At 36.3% G+C, this 22,324-nt stretch overlaps 1 protein-coding gene across 2 annotated transcripts in view; it reads left to right on the forward strand.

Moving 5' to 3' along the window:
- Positions 1–22,324, forward strand: part of LOC136845088 (uncharacterized) — a 261,817-nt gene that overhangs the window by 234,423 nt on the left and 5,070 nt on the right. Inside the window, exon 4 of one of the 2 annotated variants that reach the window (XM_067114919.1) lies at positions 14,126–14,251. In XM_067114919.1, coding sequence (XP_066971020.1) covers positions 14,151–14,251 — 101 coding nt within the window. In that variant the 5' untranslated portion in view covers positions 14,126–14,150. Of the gene's footprint in view, positions 1–14,125; positions 14,252–17,676; positions 17,773–22,324 lie in introns of those variants that run through there. The other variant, XR_010855063.1, reaches the window with a different exon arrangement.

Here is a 22,324-nt window from a genome sequence, read left to right on the forward strand (position 1 = left end):
TTGTCACAAAAGCACAGTCAGTGCCCTTCATGCGGTGCACTGCAGGCATTACTTGAGGTTCTTTACGGCGTGCCTTCGGCCCCTAGCTGCAACCCCTTTCGTTTCTTGTACTCTACCTCCTTTCATATTCTCTTTCTTCCATCTTCCTTTCCACCCTCTCCTAACAATTGATTCATAGTGCACCTTTCAAACCTTTTAGCTGTTAGTTTCCGTTTCAGCGCTGAATGACCTGGTAGGTCCCAATTCTAAATTCAATTCAATTCAACAATAGCACCCCAGTAATACAAGCAGTTTTGCCCTGTAAGATTTGAAGAAGTACCTGTACTGAACCTGTCATCACACTCCGCCAATTTCAGGAACAGCACAGCCAAAGGCTGCCTTCCAGGCCCTTGTCATTGCAAAGTCATTTGATTATCTTTAATGTTTATTATTAGCACACCTGTCGACTTATCACTCTCTCTCATAAAGTAAGGAACATCGCTTACCACTTAAGACCCGAGAACTGAACTATGCACAATAGGAGGTTCCCGAGACAATTCGAGTAGAGTTGCAGCTTGCTTCCTCACATTATAAAGCTTTCAATTGCAGTTCCTTCGCTAATTACCGCTTCTCTCTCTCTCTCTCTCTCTCTCTCTCTCTCTCTCTCTCTCTCACGACCATGCAGACTTCACGAAGCCTTGAAAACATAAAAGACGCAACTCTTTCTGGAAGAAATGATTGTCCTGACTTCATTGTGTATTTTTCTTTCCTTCAGATTTTAAAGTGATGTCAAGACATCTGAGTTTATCTAAAGCGATGTCACGGTATTTAAAACTTTCTAAAGTAACCTCACTGTATTTAAAACTTTCTAAAGTGACGTCACGGTATTTAAAACTTTCTAAAGTGATGTCACGGTCTTTAAAACTTTCTAAAGTGATGTCACGGTATTTAAAACTCTCTGAAGTGATGTCACGGTCTTTAAAACTTTCTAAAGTGATGTCACGGTATTTAAAACTTTCTCAAGTGATGTCACGTTATTTAAACACTCTACAGTGACGTCGCGGTATTTTTAAAGTTTCTAAAGTGATGCCACGGTATTTAAAACTTTCTAAAGTGATGTCACGGCATTTAAAACTTTCTAAAGTGATGTCACGGTATTTAAAACTTTCTAAAGTGATTTCAGGGTATTTGAAACTTTCCAAAGTGATGTCATGGTATTTAAAACTTTCTAAAGTGATGTCACGGCATTAAAACTTTCTAAAGTGATGTCAAGGCATTTTTTAAGTCTTTATAAAGTGACATCACGGCATTTCAGTCTTTCTAAAGTGGTGTCACGGCATTTCAGTCCTTCTAAAGTGACGTCACGAAAGTGATGTCACGGCATTCATGTCTTTCTAAAGTGACGTCTCGGCATTTAATTCTTTCCTTTCTGAAGTGACGTCAAGACATTTAGATCTTTCTAAAGTGACGTCACTAAAGTGATGTCACGGCATTTATGTCTTTCTAAAGTGACGTCTCGGCATTTAAATCTTCCCCTGTCCCGTTTTTGTCAGGTCAGCATTATTACGTGGGTATTTTTTTTTTTCATTATTTTCACTTGATATCACTGGACCTTACGTCAATTCTTTCTTGAATAACTTTATCTCCCTTTCATTATTTCTGTGACACTGACTTTCTAAAATAGAATAACTTTATCTCCCTTTCATTATTTCTGTGACACTGACTTTCTAAAATAGCACAGATAGCTTTTGGGAATACTGTTATTTTTAAAGACGAAACTGCACAGAGATTGCGAAGGGGAATCGAATAGATTCCCGAAAACTTCCCGTACAGTTTTATCTCTAAACATGTGTACATATACATAACTGTGGATTTGTTTCTCCAATGATAATAATGTTTGTCCGTCAGCCGAGTTCCGCATCTTTTTGCATGTGTCAAAACTGCTTATTTATATTCGACTCTTAATCTTGTCGCTCTGAATCATAACTGTGGTTTCGTTAATTGTTTGTCCAGTAATGACTGTGATTTGTTGATAACTTGACATATTCACTTGCAAGCTTTCACTCGAACTGTTTATCAGAATTATTATTATTATTATTATTATTATTATTCGTCCAAAGAATTACGGTGTTCATTAGAAAGAAATAACAGAAGGTAATAGGAAATACAGAAAGAAGTACAACCGGCGGGGCGGGGGGCGAGCTTGGTGACCAGGAACACAAATAATCATTTTTTTCCTATTTCTAATTCCACCGTTTTCATGGCGTCTAGCCAAATGTCATGAGCGTCTCTTCAGCTCATTCGTTAACACGCCAACTTGACGGAATAGAATAAGGAAACTGGATTGGATTTAGAAGAGGATAACGAGAAAGGAGAGAGAGAGAGATAACGACAGTAATGCAGATGACGTATACGCAATCCAATGGATAATCTCTCTCTCTCTCTCTCTCTCTCTCTCTCTCTCTCTCTCTCTCTCTCTCTCTCTCTCTCATAAGGAAGAGAGAGGGAGAGAGACAACAACAGCAGTGCAGATTACGTATCCGCAATCCAATGGATAATCTCTCTCTCTCTCTCTCTCTCTCTCTCTCTCTCTCTCTCTCTCTCTCTCTCTCTCTGTCATTAGGAAGAGAGAGAGAGAGAGATAACGACGGTAATGTAGATTACGTGTTAGTAATCTATGAATACGTCTCTCTCTCTCTCTCTCTCTCTCTCTCTCTCTCTCTCTCTCTCTCTCTCTCTCTCTCTCTCACATAACAAAGAGAGAGTGAGAGAGGAAATCGCCAGATTATAAAAAAATTGCCGTCTGGTGCCTGTCATTGCACGCCGATTGCTGCCTAATTGGTTCCTGGTTCTCGTGTCACGGGGACTGGGAGGCACAGAAATAATATACTACTTGGGATTCAGACAATAAGTCTCCTTCATGAACAAAGAGAGAGAGAGAGCGATTATCCAATGGATTGCGAGTACGTGTTTTCATAACTGCCGTTATCTCTCTCTCTCTCTCTCTCTCTCTCTCTCTCTCTCTCTCTCTCTCTCTCTCTCTCTCTCTAGTCATAGAGGAGAGAGAGAGAGAGATTATCCATTGAATTACAAATACGTAATAATCTGCACTCTCTCTCTCTCTTTGTCATCTCTCTCTCTCTCTCTGAGAGAGAGATTATCCATTGAATTACAAATACGTAATCTGCACTCTCTCTCTCTCTCTCTCTCTCTCTCTTTGTCATAAAGGAAAGAGAGAGAGATTATCCATTGGATTACAAATACGTAATCTGCACTACTCTCTCTCTCTCTCTCTCTCTCTCTCTCTCTCTCTCTCTCTCTCTCTCTCTCCGTCATAACAGAGAGAGAGAGAGAGAGAGAGAAACAAACATATCAAAATGTTTACTCACACAAAGTAACTGACATTCACACATCCAGTGATGCTGAATTAGGTAACCAGATGTTTTCCTTCCATGTAGCGGAACAGATCGCGACCATTGTGTTCCTTATCACTTGTTTGCTGCAACGCCACTTAACTGAGACTTGTTTTGTTTCTCTTATTCAGAGGCTGAATTGGTCTTATATTGAAGATGGACTTGTCTACAGAAGTTTTCTCAAGTCAACACTCATAAATAGGACTGGACTTTAAAATACAAGTATTTTTATGCACTTTCTGGAGTAGTTTACAAACAATAACATTAACAATAGTATGCTACACTAAATTATTTTTGTTTCTCTCTCTCTCTCTCTCTCTCTCTCTCTCTCTCTCTCTCTCTCTCTCTCTCTCTCTCTCTCTCTCTCTGTATATATATATATATATATATATATATATATATATATATATATATATATATATATATATATATATATATATATATATATATATATATATATATATATATATATATATATATACATATATATATATATATATATATATATATATATATATATATATATTTATATATATATATATACTTATTTATATAACATGTTTATTTATATATGTAATACTTATTTATATGTATATTCATTTTTATATATAATACAATACAACATCTCTATTGCAGGTAAGATTTGATCATCGAAACAAAAGATTAAAAATAAAATTTAAATAAAAGAAAAGGTTCCTCACTCGGCGGAAAGCGGTACACCTAACAACAGAAGATCATGGGAGTCGGGGAAAACGGAATCGCAAAGAGAAATCCAAAATTTGTCATATTATCTACTTATTTTGGTCACTGGAATATCTGAGTTCTTAATTTATAGCAGTGTTATTTATTCACTTTTCTTAGGACAGTCGCTGGTAATGTTATTTACTCAAGTCATAAAAATAAATTGTCCTCAATCAACACAATTTGAGTTCGATGCAGGTTTTAGAAAACTATTGTGCCGGCTTTGTCTGTCCGTCCGCACTTTTTCTGTCCACACTTTTTTCTATCCGCACTTTCTTCTGTCCGCACTTTATTCTATCCGCATTCTTTTCTGTCCGCACTTTTTCTGTCCGCACTTTTTCCTGTCCGCACTTTTTTCCGTCCGCACTTTTTTCTGTCCGCCCTAGGATCATAAAAACTACTGAGGAGGCTAGAGGGCTGCAAATTGGTATGTTGACCATCCACCCTCCAGTCATCAAACATACCAAATTGCAGCCCTCTAGCCTCATTAGTTTTTATTTTACTTAAGGTTAAAGTTAGCCATAATCGTGCGTCTGGCAACGATACAGCGTAGGCCACCACCGGGCAGTGGTTAAAGTTTCATGGCCGCGGCTCATACAGCATTATAACGAGACCACCGAAAGACAGATCTATTTTCGGTGGTGGCCTCCATTATACGCTGTAGCGGCTGTACAGAAAACTCGACTGCGCCTGAGACACTTCGGCGCATTTTTGACTTAGCAGTTAAAAATTCAAACTAATTCATACCAATGCAACTTTCTGGGATTCACCCAGTGCCAGTTTTGAACAGCTCATTGATTTTTTTTTACTATTATTATTATTATTATTATTATTATTATTATTATTATTATTATTATTATTATTATTTTAAGAATCTTAAGCCAGTGCTTTGAGAAAATCAGAATCTGGGGGCGTTTTTCGGAAAAAACCAGCCGAGAGAGGAATCGAGTGGGTATTATTTATATAAGAAGAAAAAAAAGCTGGTACCTCCTCCCTAGAGTCTGGGGCGTAAAAACTTGCTCTCTCCATTAGAAGAGTTTCCATCTTCAGCTAATACCATTGAGCTAACAATACATACATACCTTTGCATAAATGGTAGCCCAATGTCAGTGTGGGATTGATAATATTATGATCCCGTGGTCCGATTTTGGAAGTTCGGAGAAACTAAACGTCGTCGTCCAGTTATAGTTCAGCCTCTCTTTTCAATTGATACTTTTCTCGAAGAGTTTGTTCTGCTTTGTCTCGTGTTTGCTGGAAAGATAGGGCTTCAGTTTGGCCCTGGATATGTGCATCTTTTTTTTTTTTTTGTGCGCCAATTGTTAGATTTTAGACATGGTCTTCCCCTGAAATCCTGGAAAATTTATGTATATATATATATATATATATATATATATATATATATATATATATATATATATATATATATATATATATATATACTAAGAAATCACAAAAACAAAGCGCGTGATTTTGTTTATTACCTGAAACCACTGGGAAAGTTCAAATTGAAAAGACAGTGGCAAGTATTTTCGTGTATTTTAACACATCTTTGTGCCCCAAAGATGTGTTAAAATACGCGAAAGTACTTGGTACCCTGTCTTCTCAATTTGAACTTTCCCAGTGGCTATATAATTGGCACTGATACTGTTTTTGGAATTAACCTGCTAGTTCAAATGATCAAAATTGTATGTCTGCTTGATACCAGAAACTATCCATGTATGTATTAATAGTTGTCTTCCTCAACCCCTGGGAAAATATGCTTTGGGCAACCATGTTTTTTAGGGCAATTTTGTCCATTTAAAAGTTCGTTTTCCGACGTCTTAAGAATCTTGTTTCTTCCCGTGTGCATTGAAGCCAGAGATCTATTGAGCAATGCGGCTCAGCGCCTTACATTCAATTCTTGTTTTTGTAGAGTCAGTGACGCTCAGTCGGGACGAAGATCTATGCGTCACAATCTGACTCCTTAAATGATTTAGCCTCGTAACTTTTGTAAGTACCAATATTATGCAGTAAATGCGCCTCGCTTTTCGAGGTCCTTTAATCCTCACACCGTTGGACTGTGGGACGGTCTCCTTGAGGATGTTGTGCAATTGGAACCTCAGAAGTTCAAGCGAAGATGCAACGCATTGTTGTACTACTCTAAAGCAGTTTTGCAGTACTTGTATTTTTATAGTTTACGTTCATTTTTTTCTATTTATCTATTTATTTGTTAATTTATTAATTCTTTTCTGATAAGTGATGTCTTCTTTCTGCATTTCCTGTTACCTTCTGTTACCTGTTTCAAATGAACAGCATAATATTCTTTGGAAGCTTGAATTTCAAGTCAGTGGCCAGTTTGGTGGGCTTGTTCCATAATAATAATAATAATAATAATAATAATAATAATAATAATAATAATAAGTAAGAAGAAGAAGAAGAAGAAGAAGAAGAGGGAGAAGAAGAAGAAGAAGTTGGAAGACTATATAATCAGGACTAATGTATCAGTCTGTTCCTGTGATTTTAATAATAATAATAATAATAATAATAATAAGAAGAAGAAGAAGAAGAAGAACAAGAACAAGTTGGAAGACTATATAATCAGGATCAATATATCAGTCCATTCCTGTGATTTACGTAACAGCTTTTTGAACAATCCATAAAGAAACATTTTATGAAAACTACGTTTCTTAGGCGGTATCCTCCTATTTACGCTACATTTAGCATTATTGTAGGCTTAGAATGCTCTTCTTCTAAGTTACTCAGTCTGTGTATTTCCATAGCTCTTGTTTGGACGAGTTTGGTATCAGTGTGTTTTTCTTACGGTTTCATTTTGACCTTGTTAATTTATATTCTGTTTTGTTTACCAGTTTATCCAATCCTTATATACGTAGACTTTTTTTTATTTATGAACAGGTGAAACCTGTACATTACCTACAAATTAAAAAAGTTATATTTTATTTCATGTGTTTCCATAAGCCGTAATTTTTCGATTGTGTATTTTATCAATAACTTCGGTACACTGCCGTGTGGTGCTAATCTCGACATAGTTTTTAGTTTTCTGAAAAGAAAACTATTGCGCCGGCTTTGTCTGTCCGTCCGCACTTTTTCTGTCCGCCCTCAGATTTTAAAAACCACTGAGGCTAGACGGCTGCAAATCGGTAAGTTGATCATCCACCCTCCAATCATCAAACATACCAAATGGCAGCTCTCTAGCCTCAGTAGTTTTTATTTTATTTAAGGTTAAAGTTCGCCATAATCGTGCTTCTGGCAACGATATAGGATATGCCACCACCGGACCGTGATTAAAGTTTCACGGGCCGCGGCTCATACAGCATTATACCGAGACCACCGAAAGATAGATCTATTTTCGGTGGTCTTGATTATACGCTGTAGCGGCTGTACAGAAAACTCGATTTTTTACTTGTTTCATGTTTTCCCATCATAGAAATATACAGATAAAGTTGTAAGAGCTTTATTTTCACTCCCGAAGGCTGTACCCATCTGATTTCTTAGCCAGCATGTCATTGAAGTGTGAGGTTGCAAGCCCCACGGGCTTTTTTTAATCTTGACTCCAGCAGACGCTGAACGTCTTCAGGAGGGCAAGAATTTTGAGAGAATAATGTTTGTAATTATTGTTCTCTCTCTCTCTCTCTCTCTCTCTCTCTGCTCCAGTGTGTGCGTTGGAAGTAGCGTCTGAAGACTAGACAGACACCCCCTCCCCTCTCCTGGCCATGAACCCAGGCCCTACCCCGGTTACAATCTTTCCTAGTGTGCATAAGACCCAAGGTCGGTCTAATTTGAGGCTAGCTATACCTGCCCGACCGGGTGAGGTATAACTGGTAGAATGCGTGCGTCTATGCAACGAGCAATGCAGACATTCGTCGGAGCGAATATTAACACTATATATATATATATATATATATATATATATATATATATATATATATATATATATATTTATATATATATGACACATCTTGATCGATCCAAGATCCATGTTGTCTTGATCAATGAAATTTATTTCTGTTAGGCACGTGAATGTGTGTCGATTACTTTTCTCTCTCTCTCTCTCTCTCTCTCTCTCTCTCTCTCTCTCTCTCTCTCTCTCTCTCTCTCTATATGTAGATATATAGCACAGATCTCTTTACTCCGTCCCTTTCATACTTTCAGAAATTGTTTATACTCACATCTGCAATAAATATCTCGCTATCAGGTAGGTGGGCGGGTTACTGTCCATCACAGATTAATAAACATATCTATACAGTGATTTGTCCGCCATGTTGTTTGTCTTCTAAGCTGAATCTCTAGAGGTCCTTTATCCCTCACACCGTTGGACTGTGGAACAGCCTCCCTACTGAGGATGGCGTGTAATTGGAACCTCAAAAGTTCCAGCGAAGATGCAATGCATTACCACCCCAAAACAATTATCCTTGTATTTTAATAACTTACTTACATTTATATCTATTTATTTTTTTGTTTGTTAATTCATTTTTTCTTTTCTAATATCTGATATCTCTTCTTTCTGTATTTCGTATTACCTTCTGTAACTTCTTTCGAATGAACACCAGGCCCCTGCATTGCATTGGTGAGGTTTCTGCCGTTACGTAAAAAGTGTGTAATCTTAAGCAGAATCAAAATTACTTTTCTTTAGCACGCGGAAATACATTGCGGTAGCATCTACAAATATGTCTTTATGACTGTGCATGTCAAAATGTGATTAAGACTCCATTAAATATTATGGATTTTCTAACAAATGTTAGTATGAAATCATCCGAACTTTCAATGTTTTACGCTTCAAATCCAATTCAGCTCAGGCCATATTTACAAATGAATATGACATCATTAACACGTAAAGCCAGCTATTTAGTTCATAATACATTCCTTCACAAGTATTTTAAAAAATTAAAAAATCATTAAGTCATGAGAAAAAATAGGAAAAAAATTAAAATATGAGAAAAAAAAGAAAAACATTAATTTACGAGAGAAAAAAAAATTTATGAGGTATGCATTTTGCAAGCTCGGAAACTAGTTTAAAGTTTGCTACAGACTGTTTGTAGATTCCAAACAAGGTGGTCATCGTTCTTCTCCAAGCACCGTATTACCTTGGGCAACAGGGAAGCGCGCACACTCACACACACACAAATCGTTGCTCAGAGCTGGACCGGTCCAGTTATTCATTCTGGGAAAGGCTGCTCTGACGCCATCTATCGGCAACTGGAAGAAGCATCGGTCAGTCCCTCAAACAAGAAGCTATTGTTGTTCTTTCCAGAGCAGTGTAGAATAAAAATAAAATTTCTATATAAGTGAAGGCGATGAGTTTATTTTAAAGAAGTGTTATCATTTAGATGTGAATATCTAAGTGAATCTTATCTGAGACGTAATTAAAGAGCATACGAGAAGAATTCAATACACCCGTTCTGGTAATACATAAAATGACTTGGGGATCGTTGATGGAAGACTAGCCAGTATTACCAACAAAATCTTAATATGTTACTTATTATTATAAAGAAATGTTCATAAATGCTGAGTGTACCTAAGAGGGGGAAAAAATCTAATGGTAGCTCAGACAGTTTTAATCTCGAAAAATGCCAAATAAGGTAAAAATTTCTTTTTGGTTCCTCGTCAGTTGTTTGTAAAACTGGTATTACCGTCGTCGGGAGCGTTTGGGGAGAGGGGGAGGGGGAAGGGTTACCGATAGTGAACACAGCAATTCTTTTAAGAATCTGCCTTACCAAGCAATTCCAAACCAACCCTGGTTGCTAGCTGTCGGCCCGTTCTGTGACGCATTTCATTGAAAAAATGCTTGCATAAATGCGAGTTTTTCTTTGTCGTAGACTGAGGTCAGGAGAAAGAATTCTTTGCAAAACTGATAACCTAAGAAGACTTTAAACCTGACAGTGAGTTTTAAACAACTATTTTCTCGTCTCCTTTCAAGGGAAAGTCCAGATCGAATTATCCTCCAATGATATATTGTTATCAGCAGTTAGAGGATAGCTATATATCAACACCTATCCCGTAGGGAGGTAGTGCCGTTAGTGCACCTCGTGCGGTGCACTGTAGGCATTACTTAAGGTTCTTTGCAGCGTGCCTTCGGCCCCTAGCTGCAGCCCCTTTCGTTTCTTTTACTGTACCTCCACCATCTTACTTTCCATCCTCTCCTAACAATTGATTCATAGTGCAACTGCGAGGTTTTCCTCCTGTTACACCTTTCAAACCTTGTACTGTCAGTGTCCGTTGCACCACTGAATAACTTCATAGGTCCCAGTGCTTGGCCTTTGGCCTAAATTCCATATTCAGCTCAGTATCTATATCAACATCTAAAAGAAAACAGTGCAGTAATTTGTCAGTCTGGACAGGAATCAGAATGACCTATGACAAGTGAGTTTAAGAGCTTTTTATTGTTTGAAAAAATGGGATGTGATTCTTACAAGATGTGAGAAAATTACATTTGTTTTAAAGCAATATGTATGTCCTTTCAATTATTAATAATATGAGGTGATATTTCACGCCTTTTTGTATAATCTCAAATATTCTAAGGTTGGCTGTTTTGATTAACAAACAAGACATCTTTCATTTTTCTAATTTTTTGGAAAAACTCGAAAAATACTACCAAAGCAAGTTCATATTTTGAGGTTATTATTACCGGATGATGCTTTTTTTGGGGGGCGAAATCTCCAAATATTTAAAATCTCTTATATAAGAATAAAATTCAAGGTTTGCAATGTTTACACTCACTGCCATTGGAGAGTCATGAATGCCAATTGTTGAAAAATCTTAGCTAAAGTCACTTCATTCAGTGTGTCTCATCAATTGCTATTTTGCGAACCAACAAGACTGAACTTATGTCAGTTGTTTTATCCTTTTTATTCGTGCAAAGAAAGGTCAGTAATTTGTCCTTGATGGCAGGTACAGCGTTTTGTTATGTTGGCAATATTGCATCTCCGACCAACAAAAAGTGTTACCAGAACGAAATTCCTGTATTCCTCGAAAACTTGATTTCATCCCAAATGCTTCCTAGTTAACCATCAGTATTATAAAGGTTATCTATAATTTTATTACATTTATCACATGTATTGACATCTCAGTTATATGTGGTCGTCCTAAAGAAAGATAATACAGTTTCTTTTCAGTTATGTAATTCAAGGTTTTGTCAGAGCAACCAATAGATGTCAACAGTGTATCTTTATGAAAAAGGAAATAGGACTTCATATTATCAGTAATATCCTTCTTTTTTTCGGTATTAATAGCAATGGCATTTTTTTACTTGGTTTTGTAGAAGTATCCATTTCCAGATATTACAGTAAAGTCATTTTACTTGATATATCTTTACTTGGTGTCACAAGTAAGGCCCCTTCCAGATATTATTGTTAATCTCATTTAAGTGGAATTTCTAGGTATGTCATGCTTCTTGGTACCACTAGCAATCTCTGTTCCCTGGTGTTGCTCGTTATGTCCAACTGGGTATTTCTGCCCAGCCCTTCCTTTTTATAATGCTAGTAATGTTCTTTAACTTGATGTTACTAATTTTGGTAATATTCCGGTAATATTTCTTTACTATGTATTACTAAAAATAGCGTTTTGCTAAGTTTTCTCAAGAGAGTCATATTTTAGTTCAATTTGAAGATGCTTTTCATCATCTAACCAGCAAAATTAAGTCACGATGAGTCTGGTCAGTGCTTGGAAAGGTGACCACAAAAACTACAGAATCCCTCAGGACATAAGTTTCTTGAATATCTAGTACCAGGTTTGAGGATCACGCCTCATCTGGAAACTGTCGAGATGTCGAGACGAAGTTAGAGAGAGAGAGAGAGAGAGAGAGAGAGAGAGAGAGAATGAGAGAGAGGAATGCCAGCCTAGAAGAGACAATAACACAGAATGCGGAAACTATTGAATTACTTAATGTCAAATGTAACGGAAAAAATTGCTGACATATCCAAGAATTTTTCATTGAAAATGAAAAATAGACTTCTGAATCCTCTTCCCGATTGAAAGCGAGATCCAGTACTTTCTTACAAGTGACAGTCCTTCGCGATTTTGGAGAGAGAGAGAGAGAGAGAGAGAGAGAGAGAGAGAGAGAGAGAGAGAGAGAGAGAGAGAGAGAGAGAGAGAGAGAGAGAGAAGGCTTAAGTCAGACAACTGACCTTCTGTGCTCCAGTAAATTTGAACCAAATCGGGAATAGAGTTTCTTGATTTTATTGATGGAGTGAAAGTCTTGTTCACTCATTAGAACACACAACTTCCTCGTCAGGTATCCATTACTCAGTTACTGGGAAATGTCAGATCAGTGTAAAATAAATATTCGTGGCCTGTTTGAATCTCACATATCTAAATTGGGCTTCCTTTGGTATTGTATTTTCTCAGGCAGAATTTTCCTCAAATTAAGAGACTGAAACTCCTTGCACTGACACGTTATAAGCTTTGAAGTACATTATTATATATATATATATATATATATATATATATATATATATATATATATATATATATATATATATATATATATATATATATATATATATATATATATATATATATATATATACACACACATTATATGTGTGTGTGCGTGTGTGTATGTATATGTGTGTGTGTATATATATATATATATATATATATATATATATATATATATATATATATATATATATATATATATATATATATATATATATATATATATATATATATATATATATATAGAGAGAGAGAGAGAGAGAGAGAGAGAGAGAGAGAGAGAGAGAGAGAGAGAGAGAGAGAGAGATGTGTGTGTATTGGCAATTCAAAAATTAACTTTTGTCATCAATAACACATTGATGTGATACCATCAATAACACAGAGGTCGCCATGTTATGTTAAATATCTAATATAGTTTTTATCTGTTCACTTATCAATCAGTCTTCCGTCTACACAAGGGGTGAGGTTGCTAGCCCATTGCCAACCCTAAACCTGCCTCTAACGGAGGGAGATTATGGATTCTCTTGAAGATAGAAAGATAAATAGATTAAGTCTATTTTATAGAAAGTGTGGAATTGAAAAACCAAAGAGGAAAATAAGAATAACTGCTGGAACTGGAATGTAAAATTTAGGCCAAAGACCAAGCGCTGGAACCTTCGATGAGGTTAGTCAGCGCTGAAAGGTAAAAAATTGAGAGTAAAAAGGTTTGAAAGGTGTAACAGGAGGAAAACATCACAGTTGCACTATGAAACAATTGTTAGGAGAGGGTCGAGGAAAGTAAGATGGAAGAAAGAGAATATGAATGGAAGTTCAGTAAAGAAAATGAAAGGGGCTGCAGCTAGGGGCCTTAGGGACGCTGCAAAGAACCTTAATGCCTACAGTGCGCTGAGTGATGTGCATTGACGGCACTGACTGCCTCCCTGCGGGGAATATATTGAATCTCAAATCTTTCAAAGTTTATGGATCAACTTCTGCTATAACCTTGAATGTCCTTCTTGCAAATCTAATCATCCGGGAAGACTAATAAGATCAAGAGCATGATTTATGCTGGAAAGAGTTCTTAAGCCTTGTAGGTAGACAGGTACTCAGAATATTATCATTTACTGATATCAGTTATTCTCAACCACTTTTTACTTCTCTTTTTATATAAATTTCCATTTTAGAGAGGCGATCTGTCTGTACCACAGCCTTGACTGTTAGAAAAAAGTTGACCTCACAGGTACCTGAAAAAGCATGCGGAAGCCATGTCTGTTAGGTTTAAATGCACCTTTTACTAAATCACAAACTGGGAAAGAACTTATTTGCTTGTATATCATTATGACGTTCAATTTTTGAATGATGGTTATAATGGAGAAACAAAATCACAGTTGGGTATAAATATATATTTAAAAATAAATCTCTACAGATTCCCAGAAGCTCTCTGTAGAGATTTATTTTTTTATATATTTTTACCCACAAATAACTGTAGATTTGTTTCTCAACTTCAAGACTCATGTTACTATAAGTATTTTTTATAATATAAATGCAAGAGTTGTAAGTCTGGACTCTGTTCGTTACAGATCAGATTGGGTTCTCCAAATACGAATGAGATTCGAGTGGAAAACGACGTTACAGCATTTCATTTCAGCCTATCTTCAGTGTAGAGTCACCATGGAAGCCAGTTACACCTGGAACATTACCCCAGGGTAAGTTTAGCCTGACTTTTGTTTATCATTTTAAACCTAACCTCAAGTCTTGTCACAGGATATCAATTGCGGGATGACTTCTGTGTTCCTTTTGTCTTTTCTCTGTACGTGAAAGAGAACATGATCTTCAGTCACTGTCCAGTGAGGTGCTCTGATAGGTTAGGTGTCAACGCCATCTTCCTGCCAAGTTTAAATGTACTTTAGGATTCAGTAGGCACAATTACTAGTATTAAATGTATCAGTTTGTGAAGAGACTGTAAAGATCAGGTAATGAGATGGTAAAATGTACGAGAGAGATTTGTGGAAAAGGAGCAATGACATTCGATGCAGCGGTTTCAATATGAGGCAGGAATTTGTACATCTCATCGTGTAAGTCTAACATGAGAGAGAGAGAGAGAGAGAGAGAGAGAGAGAGAGAGAGAGAGAGAGAGAGAGAGAGAGAGAGCCCTCTCGCACGCACTAAGAGTATTATGAGTCAGATGGCAAGATAGAGTGAGGAGAAATGATCCCATTAGAGAAACTAAATAAGCTCCACATGTAGGCGAGATGATGACGCGAAGTGGAGACAGAAAGCTTGGACATGTCATTTGCACAACCCCTGGAAAATCGTACGTGATATTGTCAGCTGGAAGACCCAGGCCTCCTACTTGAAGGGCAAATGTGAAAAGGGAAAGCTGGAAACGAGCGGAGATCTGTAGAAGATAAAGCGCAGAATAGGCCTAAGTGCTAAAACATTGCAGAGGTCTTCCTTTGCAAGGCGCTTTTCTTACGTGTAGAGGCGTCACGGTGTCTCACTCACTGCCCAGCACCAGAGGTCTTCACTCTGTTGTTGCTTAAAATATTAATTCGTATTTTTTTTATTTCCATCCACAAGTATTCTATTTATATTTTTGCTGAATTTCAGATTATTTCATATCTGTATTCCACCATTCCCATTTCCTGTTTGGTAAGCTTCCCTTATTTCAGTTGTGACGCCATTTTTAGTGGCGTAATCAATCAGTTCCATTTTTTCTACGTAATGGTAATGCTTGCATTCAGAAGAGAAACTTCATTCCATACGATCCATTCAAGTTTAGAAGCTGATTTACAGTTCTAAGTTAAATAACAACGAATGGAAGTTTATTATGCAACGATCTTTTTATTTTCTGGTCCGAGACGATAATCAAAACAACTATCAGCTTTGTTAGGATATAAAAAGCTGTTTGGGTTCAGTATATGACCCTTATGTTCAGGGACTGCTTGGTTTTGTAACGGCTCCTGTAAATAAAAATAGTTTTCATGCAAAGTCTAAAGTTTGCGCATAACACAAGAGGCTTTTGAAAAGAAGAAGCCATGGCAATAGTTTTTTTAGTCATGAAAACAAATAATTTAATCATTGTTTTCATCTTGTCAGATGAATAAACATCGAAAATGAAATAAAAGTATACATCGCTTAGTCTACACGTAGCCAATCTTTCTTCTTCTTCTTCTCCATCTTCTTCTTCTTCTGCGTTAATGCCAGTGGACGGCATTCTCCCATCAGTGAATTGATATTTCTAGACCGATTTCTTTGATAATACACAAGTTGCCAGGTAAGCGTGACAAAGGCGCAGTAATGTTTCCAAAAATTGCAATGAATTTGGCCGATCGAAGCTGAACATTTCGAAGAAAGTTTGCCGAGGAATCATAACAGCAAAAAAAAAAAAAAAAAAAAAAATTAAACAAAAAGAAATGTCAACCTAAATTCACACACATTAAACAAACACACACACATGTCACACACACACACAAGATTCGTGAGTGATGGTTCTCAATTCTTGTGTACATCTCGGATGAATTCCATTCCACGCGATAAGCAAAAGTGCTGAGAGAGAGAGAGAGAGTTAACTTATTATTTTACTCTCTTAGTCTTATGTCGAACGGAGCCTTGATGGTGAATAAAAAAGATAATTAAAACCACATTTTCAAATGCTTTGGAAAGCAACTCGTCGTGAGAGAAACCATTTCTCTCTCTCTCTCTCTCTCTCTCTCTCTCTCTCTCTCTCTCTCTCTCTCTCTCTCTCTCTCTCTCTCTCACAAATATGTTTTCTTTAGCAAGATTAATGATTAAAGCAACCATTACTGATCAATTTACGAGAGACAGATACGCACACAGTCTAGAAATGGAATGAATAATGCATCTCGGTTTCAGCTAAAAGTTCTAATTATTTACTAGTATTCATTTATTGTAAATGAAACAGAGAACTGATTAATAGTAAGTTTTTATTTTAAAGGAACTTTTTCATTAAAAAAATCCATGACTTAATGGCACTGCAGTGTACGACAAGCCTTGATCGTTAATAAAAAAGATAATTAAAAGCCTGATTTTCAAATGCTTTAGGAACGTGTCTCTTCATCCCGAATAAGGTGATTATTTTCTTTATTTGGAAGTATATTTTTATTTTATTTATTTATAAGAATATTTTTATGGTCTTTATTGAGAGGAATATTTTTTCTTTAGCAAGATTAATGATTAAATAGGAACCTTACTTTCAATTTACGTGCAGACAGATACGCCCACAGTCTAGAAATGGAAAGTGATTATGTTCTTTATAAAAGTTCTAATTATTTACTAGTATTTATTTATTGTAAATGAAACAGAAGAATATTTTAGTTGTTTTTATTTTAAAGAAACTTTTATTGTTTTTATTTAAAAGAATGGCATTCTTAAAAACCGTCGTTAAACGAGTTTATATGTGAAACCATATTTATTTTTATAATATTATGAGGATTATAACGTTTTTATTTTATATAAATAAAGAATATTTATTTTCTTTATTTATAAGAATATTTTTATTTTTTTATTTATAAGAATATTTTTAAAAAGGTCTTTAAACGAGTTGATAGGAAACCATATTTTTATAAAAGAGGAAGTCTATTTTTATTTTATATTATAGAAGAATATTTTATTGTATTAACAAGAATATTTTATTGTTTTAATTTAAAAGAATATTAAAAAGTGATTATGTCTTTTAAACGAGTTGATGAGGAAGTATATTTTTATTTATATATATATATATATATATTTTTATTTATATATATAGAAAGAATATTTTATTGTCTATATTTATAAGAATATTTTATTGTTTTAATTTAAAAGAATATTTTTAAAAAGAGTTTTAAACGAGTTGATAGGAAACCATATTTATTCTTTATAATATTATGAGGAAGTATGTTTTTATTTTATATAAATAGAAGAATATTTATTGTCTGTATTTATAAGAATATTTTATTGTTTTAATTTAAAAGAATATTCTTAAAAAGAGTCTTTTAAACGAGTTGATCGGAAACCATATTTATTCTTTATAATATTATGAGGAAGTATATTTTTATTTTATATATATAGAAGAATATTTTATTGTCTATATTTATAAGAATATTTTATTGTTTTTATTTAAAAGAATATTCTTAAAAAGATTCTTTTAAACGAGTTGATCGGAAACCATATTTCAAGTAACCATCGTATCCATGCAGTCAGTGGCTTCAGGTCCTTCGAAAGTAAGGTGAATATTTCCTTTATATTAGGAAGAATATTTATATTTTGTGTATTTATAAGGATATATTAATGATTGTTTTAAAACTGTACAAGTAACAGTAAACTATTTCTTAATCGTGAACTGTGATGTTGCCAAATTTTGCCATTTTATTAGACCTAGGTGTGTTAGGCTTATAAACCGCAGCCAAATGAATTTTTTTAAGTTGTCATCGTTTAATATCCAAGGCCTATGAAAAAAAGTATTTCCATGCAGGGTTAAGGTTATAATAAATCAGTTTACGAGGAGGAATCGTTAAGATATATAAAGCAGGTAGAAAAACGATTGCAGGACCTATAGTTCGTGCGTGTAATCAGTAGGCCTACGCCTAACAGTGACCAAAGATCAAAAGGAAATGACCAGTATGTGGCAATATTACCAATAAACAGATGTGGTTTTAAAGATAGATTTACATCCTAAACCTAACATGGAACCTTAGGGCTAACCGCCGGGAAATCGTGGCCTGGCAAATGGTTGACGAGAATAGGCCTAACCTGGCTTGACGTTCCGTAGCTCTCCGGGTGAAATTTTAATTGAAACCATTATCAAAATTTTGAAATTGAAATTAGCCATCATATATGTTTCTATGTGTGCTTTGAACGTTTCTGATATTTTTTTCATTTGCAGATGATGCACTGAACTCACAGTATCATGCACCGGGGCAAGAACCTGTTACCTTAGGTTAGGTTCGTCAGGTCATGCGGTAAAGAAACGAACGTCGGGAACATTCGAATCACATGTTAAAATATATGATAATTATATTTTAAGATTCAGAATTTGATAATGGTTTAAGGTAAAATTTTACCCCTTACCTCACTGGCTCCATAAGGGGGTAGTGCTATCAGTGCACTTAATGCGGTGCACTGTAGGCACGTCGTAAGGTTATTTGCAGTGTCTCTTCGGCCCCTAGCTGCAACCCCTTTCATTCCCTTTAATGTACCTCCATTCATATTCTCTTTCTTCCCATCTTACTTTCCTCCACCCTCTCCCAACAATTGGTTCACAGTGCAATTGCAGGGTTTTCCACCTGTTACACCTTTTTGCTCTCAATTTCCCTTTTGATGCTGAATGACCTCATAGGTGCCAGTGCTTGGCCTTTGGCATAAATTTTATATTCCATCCCATTCCTTACCTCATTTGAGGTTCTCTTGGACCCCCAGCTGGTACTGACGGGTGTTCTCAAGCATATTATGAGATTATTCAGCTGCTTTTTTTTCAAGTATAGAGACAATCTTTGAAAGCCTGGAATCTTATATATACAATAAGGGTCATGGAGGACTTTAGTTTACCCAAATCTTCCAAGTGACAGAGATGAACCCACATTGATGGTGAATGTTTAAGACAAAAAGAGTGTGATACATTCCCTGCCTATTTGAGTTAGGAGCACGGTGCTATGTGACACATGGCTCCCTGTTGAAGTTTAAGAAGTTAGCGTCATGCAGTGCATTGATATGTGATGGGTTAGGGTGTTATTTTAGTTTAATACCCCTGCTCGATATTGGAGTTTTTATGATGTGCTCCTAAGTATCCTTAATATACACAATACAATGATCTTAGCTCTTTCCTGGATAATGACCCCCAAGTGTTTTAACCCAGTGTGTATCCACCTTTGCGGCATGATTAGCATAAGCCTGTTGGGTATTACCATAAAAAAATAAACAAAAGACCGTAAATATCATAAAGCTGATGACCCCCAAGAAATATTAGTCCTAGATAATAACCCCCAAAAACCCTTGGGGCTCACTATCTAGGAAAGATATGATCGTACTAAAATATATCTCAAATTTACTGTTACAGAGAAAGTTACATCTTTTGTATATATTTTAACATTCATTCTCATGGGGCTGGAACTAAAGATGGCACTCATGGAAGTGGTTTTGGTATGAAAGGAAAATAATTTGGTTTTTTCAAGAATCTGGACAGACATTGAAATTGTGGATTTTTTGTGTACAGCAAGATTAACCTACATCATCAAAGTGACAGAAGTAGGCCAGGCCCAACCTCTTGCAATAGGGAGGAAGGTGCACCTTTGATATGCAGACCCATTAAATGGGTTAGGGAAACTTGTTGCAAAGTTATGGAGGTTCGGATGCAGCGTAGTATTTCTCATCTATCATCTATTTTTATTTTTAATCCCTCCTCCCCCCAAAAAAACTGCTTTCCCACATTAGTTCCTAATAATCCTTGACAAATGTACTGTCATGCCTTGGGTAGTGGGTTTGATCTGTTCCAGGAAGGCTGTCCATAAACTAAGCAAATGATGGGAATTAGATTAATCCACTCCAGACCAGCATAAATACAACAAAAAAAAGCATTTTAAAAAAAAAGATTGCTTGGCTGACAGGGGTGGCAGTCTAGTTCTATCATCTGTTATCTACCAGGTGTGTTTTTAATGTTTTAGCTCTTGTCAGAGTTCTGTTTGCCATGGCTATGTTGGTTGACAGTATTTCACTGATTTGGCTGATAGCTGTTTTCACATTATTGTATTTATGACTGTTGTTGAGGATGTCTTCTATGGAAAGCAAAGCATGAACATCAGCCACTATCCGTAGGATGTTTAATTTTGAATTAGATAGACACTATGTACTGGCTGCGGGGATCTAGAGTGTGATCTAGGAAACAGTTGTGAGGACTGTTGGGATTAGTTCAAGGACTTTATGCTAAAGTTTCCTAGACTCAGAAGAGAAAGGAAGCAAATTGAGAAAACAAACAGTTAATAGTTATGTCAGGAAATAAAGCAGCCTTTTTTCCTTCTCAAGTTCCTCCATCTTCGTTTGTCTTTACTCAAATCCCCAGTTCTTTTCTCTGCTACTCCTTGAGTAGACCAGAAATTACTACTTTAGCTTCACCTTCTGCTCCCATTTCAGTTGAGGAAAAGCATTTCAAGAAGTTAGAATGGGTTGTGAACCTTATTCTAGAGTCAGTTATAGGTTTAACAGTTTATAGGGAACCATTCCATTTCCCTCCATAGGGTGCACTTTTTCGTGTCGGTCCCCTTGTCTCTGTAACCTGAACTCAGGACTGCCCTGCAACAGTTTTAAGAGTCTGCTGCCAGGGAATCAGGTTAGTTTTTGGGGTGGTGTGGTTCTGTGTCTTCCATCACCTCCTAGTTTACCTCGTCCTGAAACCCATTGGTGCTGTCACTAAAGGATTGTGTTTAGTAAATGCAAATCTTGTCATACCGACTTCACCATTATAGATATCTGGTAATGATGATGTTCTAACTGGCAAGACTATTACATTAGGTTTAGACAGTGTTATCTAAAATAGTTGTATGTACTGAGTTATTCTAATTTTGATGTTAACTCAGTCGATTGTTGAACTACAGTAATCTTTTACTTCTGTTTCTCATTCTAAATCCTTGTCTGCCATATATCTTCCTCCTCAAAATACACCAGTTCAATCTTTACATCCATTTTCTTCAGCTATCGGCAAGTCTCTTCCTTCTACCTCTGTTAATGTTACCTTTTCCAGTTCTGTCATCAATATGGAATCTGCAGTTGATTTTAAAGGTTAGATATATTTCTAGCTGTTTTACTGTCCAACACTTTACCTTCTGGGAGTGGTATTAGGTCTGTCAAGACTGTTCTTTGTGGGGCTGGCCTGTCAGGTGTTGCTGGCACTTCTCTTCCCCCTCCCTTCATCCTTCCCTGTTTTCTAAGGTTCCTAGTGGTGCTTTATCTTCTCTTGCCCACCTCTGTTGTGCGATAACAGGTGAGACACAGTGGTCAGTGTTTTCCTCAGTTTCCCCTTCAGTAGAGCCAGACATTTGTTTTTAGTAGTCATCCGCTGTCACCCCGCCACTCTGTGGCGGAAGTGAAGATTGAAGCAGAGGCGTCTCCTTCTATTTTCTGGTGCTTGTAAGAGAGTTGCACTTTGCTTTATCCTCATTTAATGGAGGAAAGATGTTCAGTAGAGAGTAGGTTTCTGTATCTTCAAGCATTGCTGTTCCAATTCTCTGAGAAACCAGATTTTCTCCCAAATGGAGCACGACTCTGAGAGTTCCCTCGCTTGGGTGCGCAAAGCTCCTTTTAAAAATGCCAGTTGTTTTCTTTTTAATTTTTTGTAGTCACTTCCTTGGATGATTCAGGCTCATTACTGGCTCTTAAAACCTTCTTCGGTCAAAGATTCAGTTCTCTTTGCCTGTCTTGTTCCTTTGAAGAGGTGAATTCTTCAGACTGACAAAGTGCTTTGGACGATGCAGAGATAGAGATTTTGTCCAAGTCTCTTGTTTAGAGTTCTTGAAGTTTCATCTTTTGCTGAACTTTCGCTTGATATAATCACCTCTTCTCTATGCCAGCCCTTTTAAAGTCAATAAGGGAGGATATATTGGTATATAGTAATAGAAAAGGCCTCCTCTTCTCTTCTTTCTGGCCCTACAGTTAAAAGTCACCCTTCTTTCTCACAGGACTCTTTTTCAACTGCTAAAACCTTTTGAGAACCCATTCACCCTCAGGTTCTAGTAGGAGGTTGACTGCAGACCTTCTGGCATGTTTGGAGAGACTTAGGAGCAGAACATAGG

The sequence above is a fragment of the Macrobrachium rosenbergii genome, chromosome 13 (genome assembly GCF_040412425.1).
Source record: "Macrobrachium rosenbergii isolate ZJJX-2024 chromosome 13, ASM4041242v1, whole genome shotgun sequence".
In the NCBI taxonomy this organism is placed as follows: domain Eukaryota; kingdom Metazoa; phylum Arthropoda; class Malacostraca; order Decapoda; family Palaemonidae; genus Macrobrachium; species Macrobrachium rosenbergii.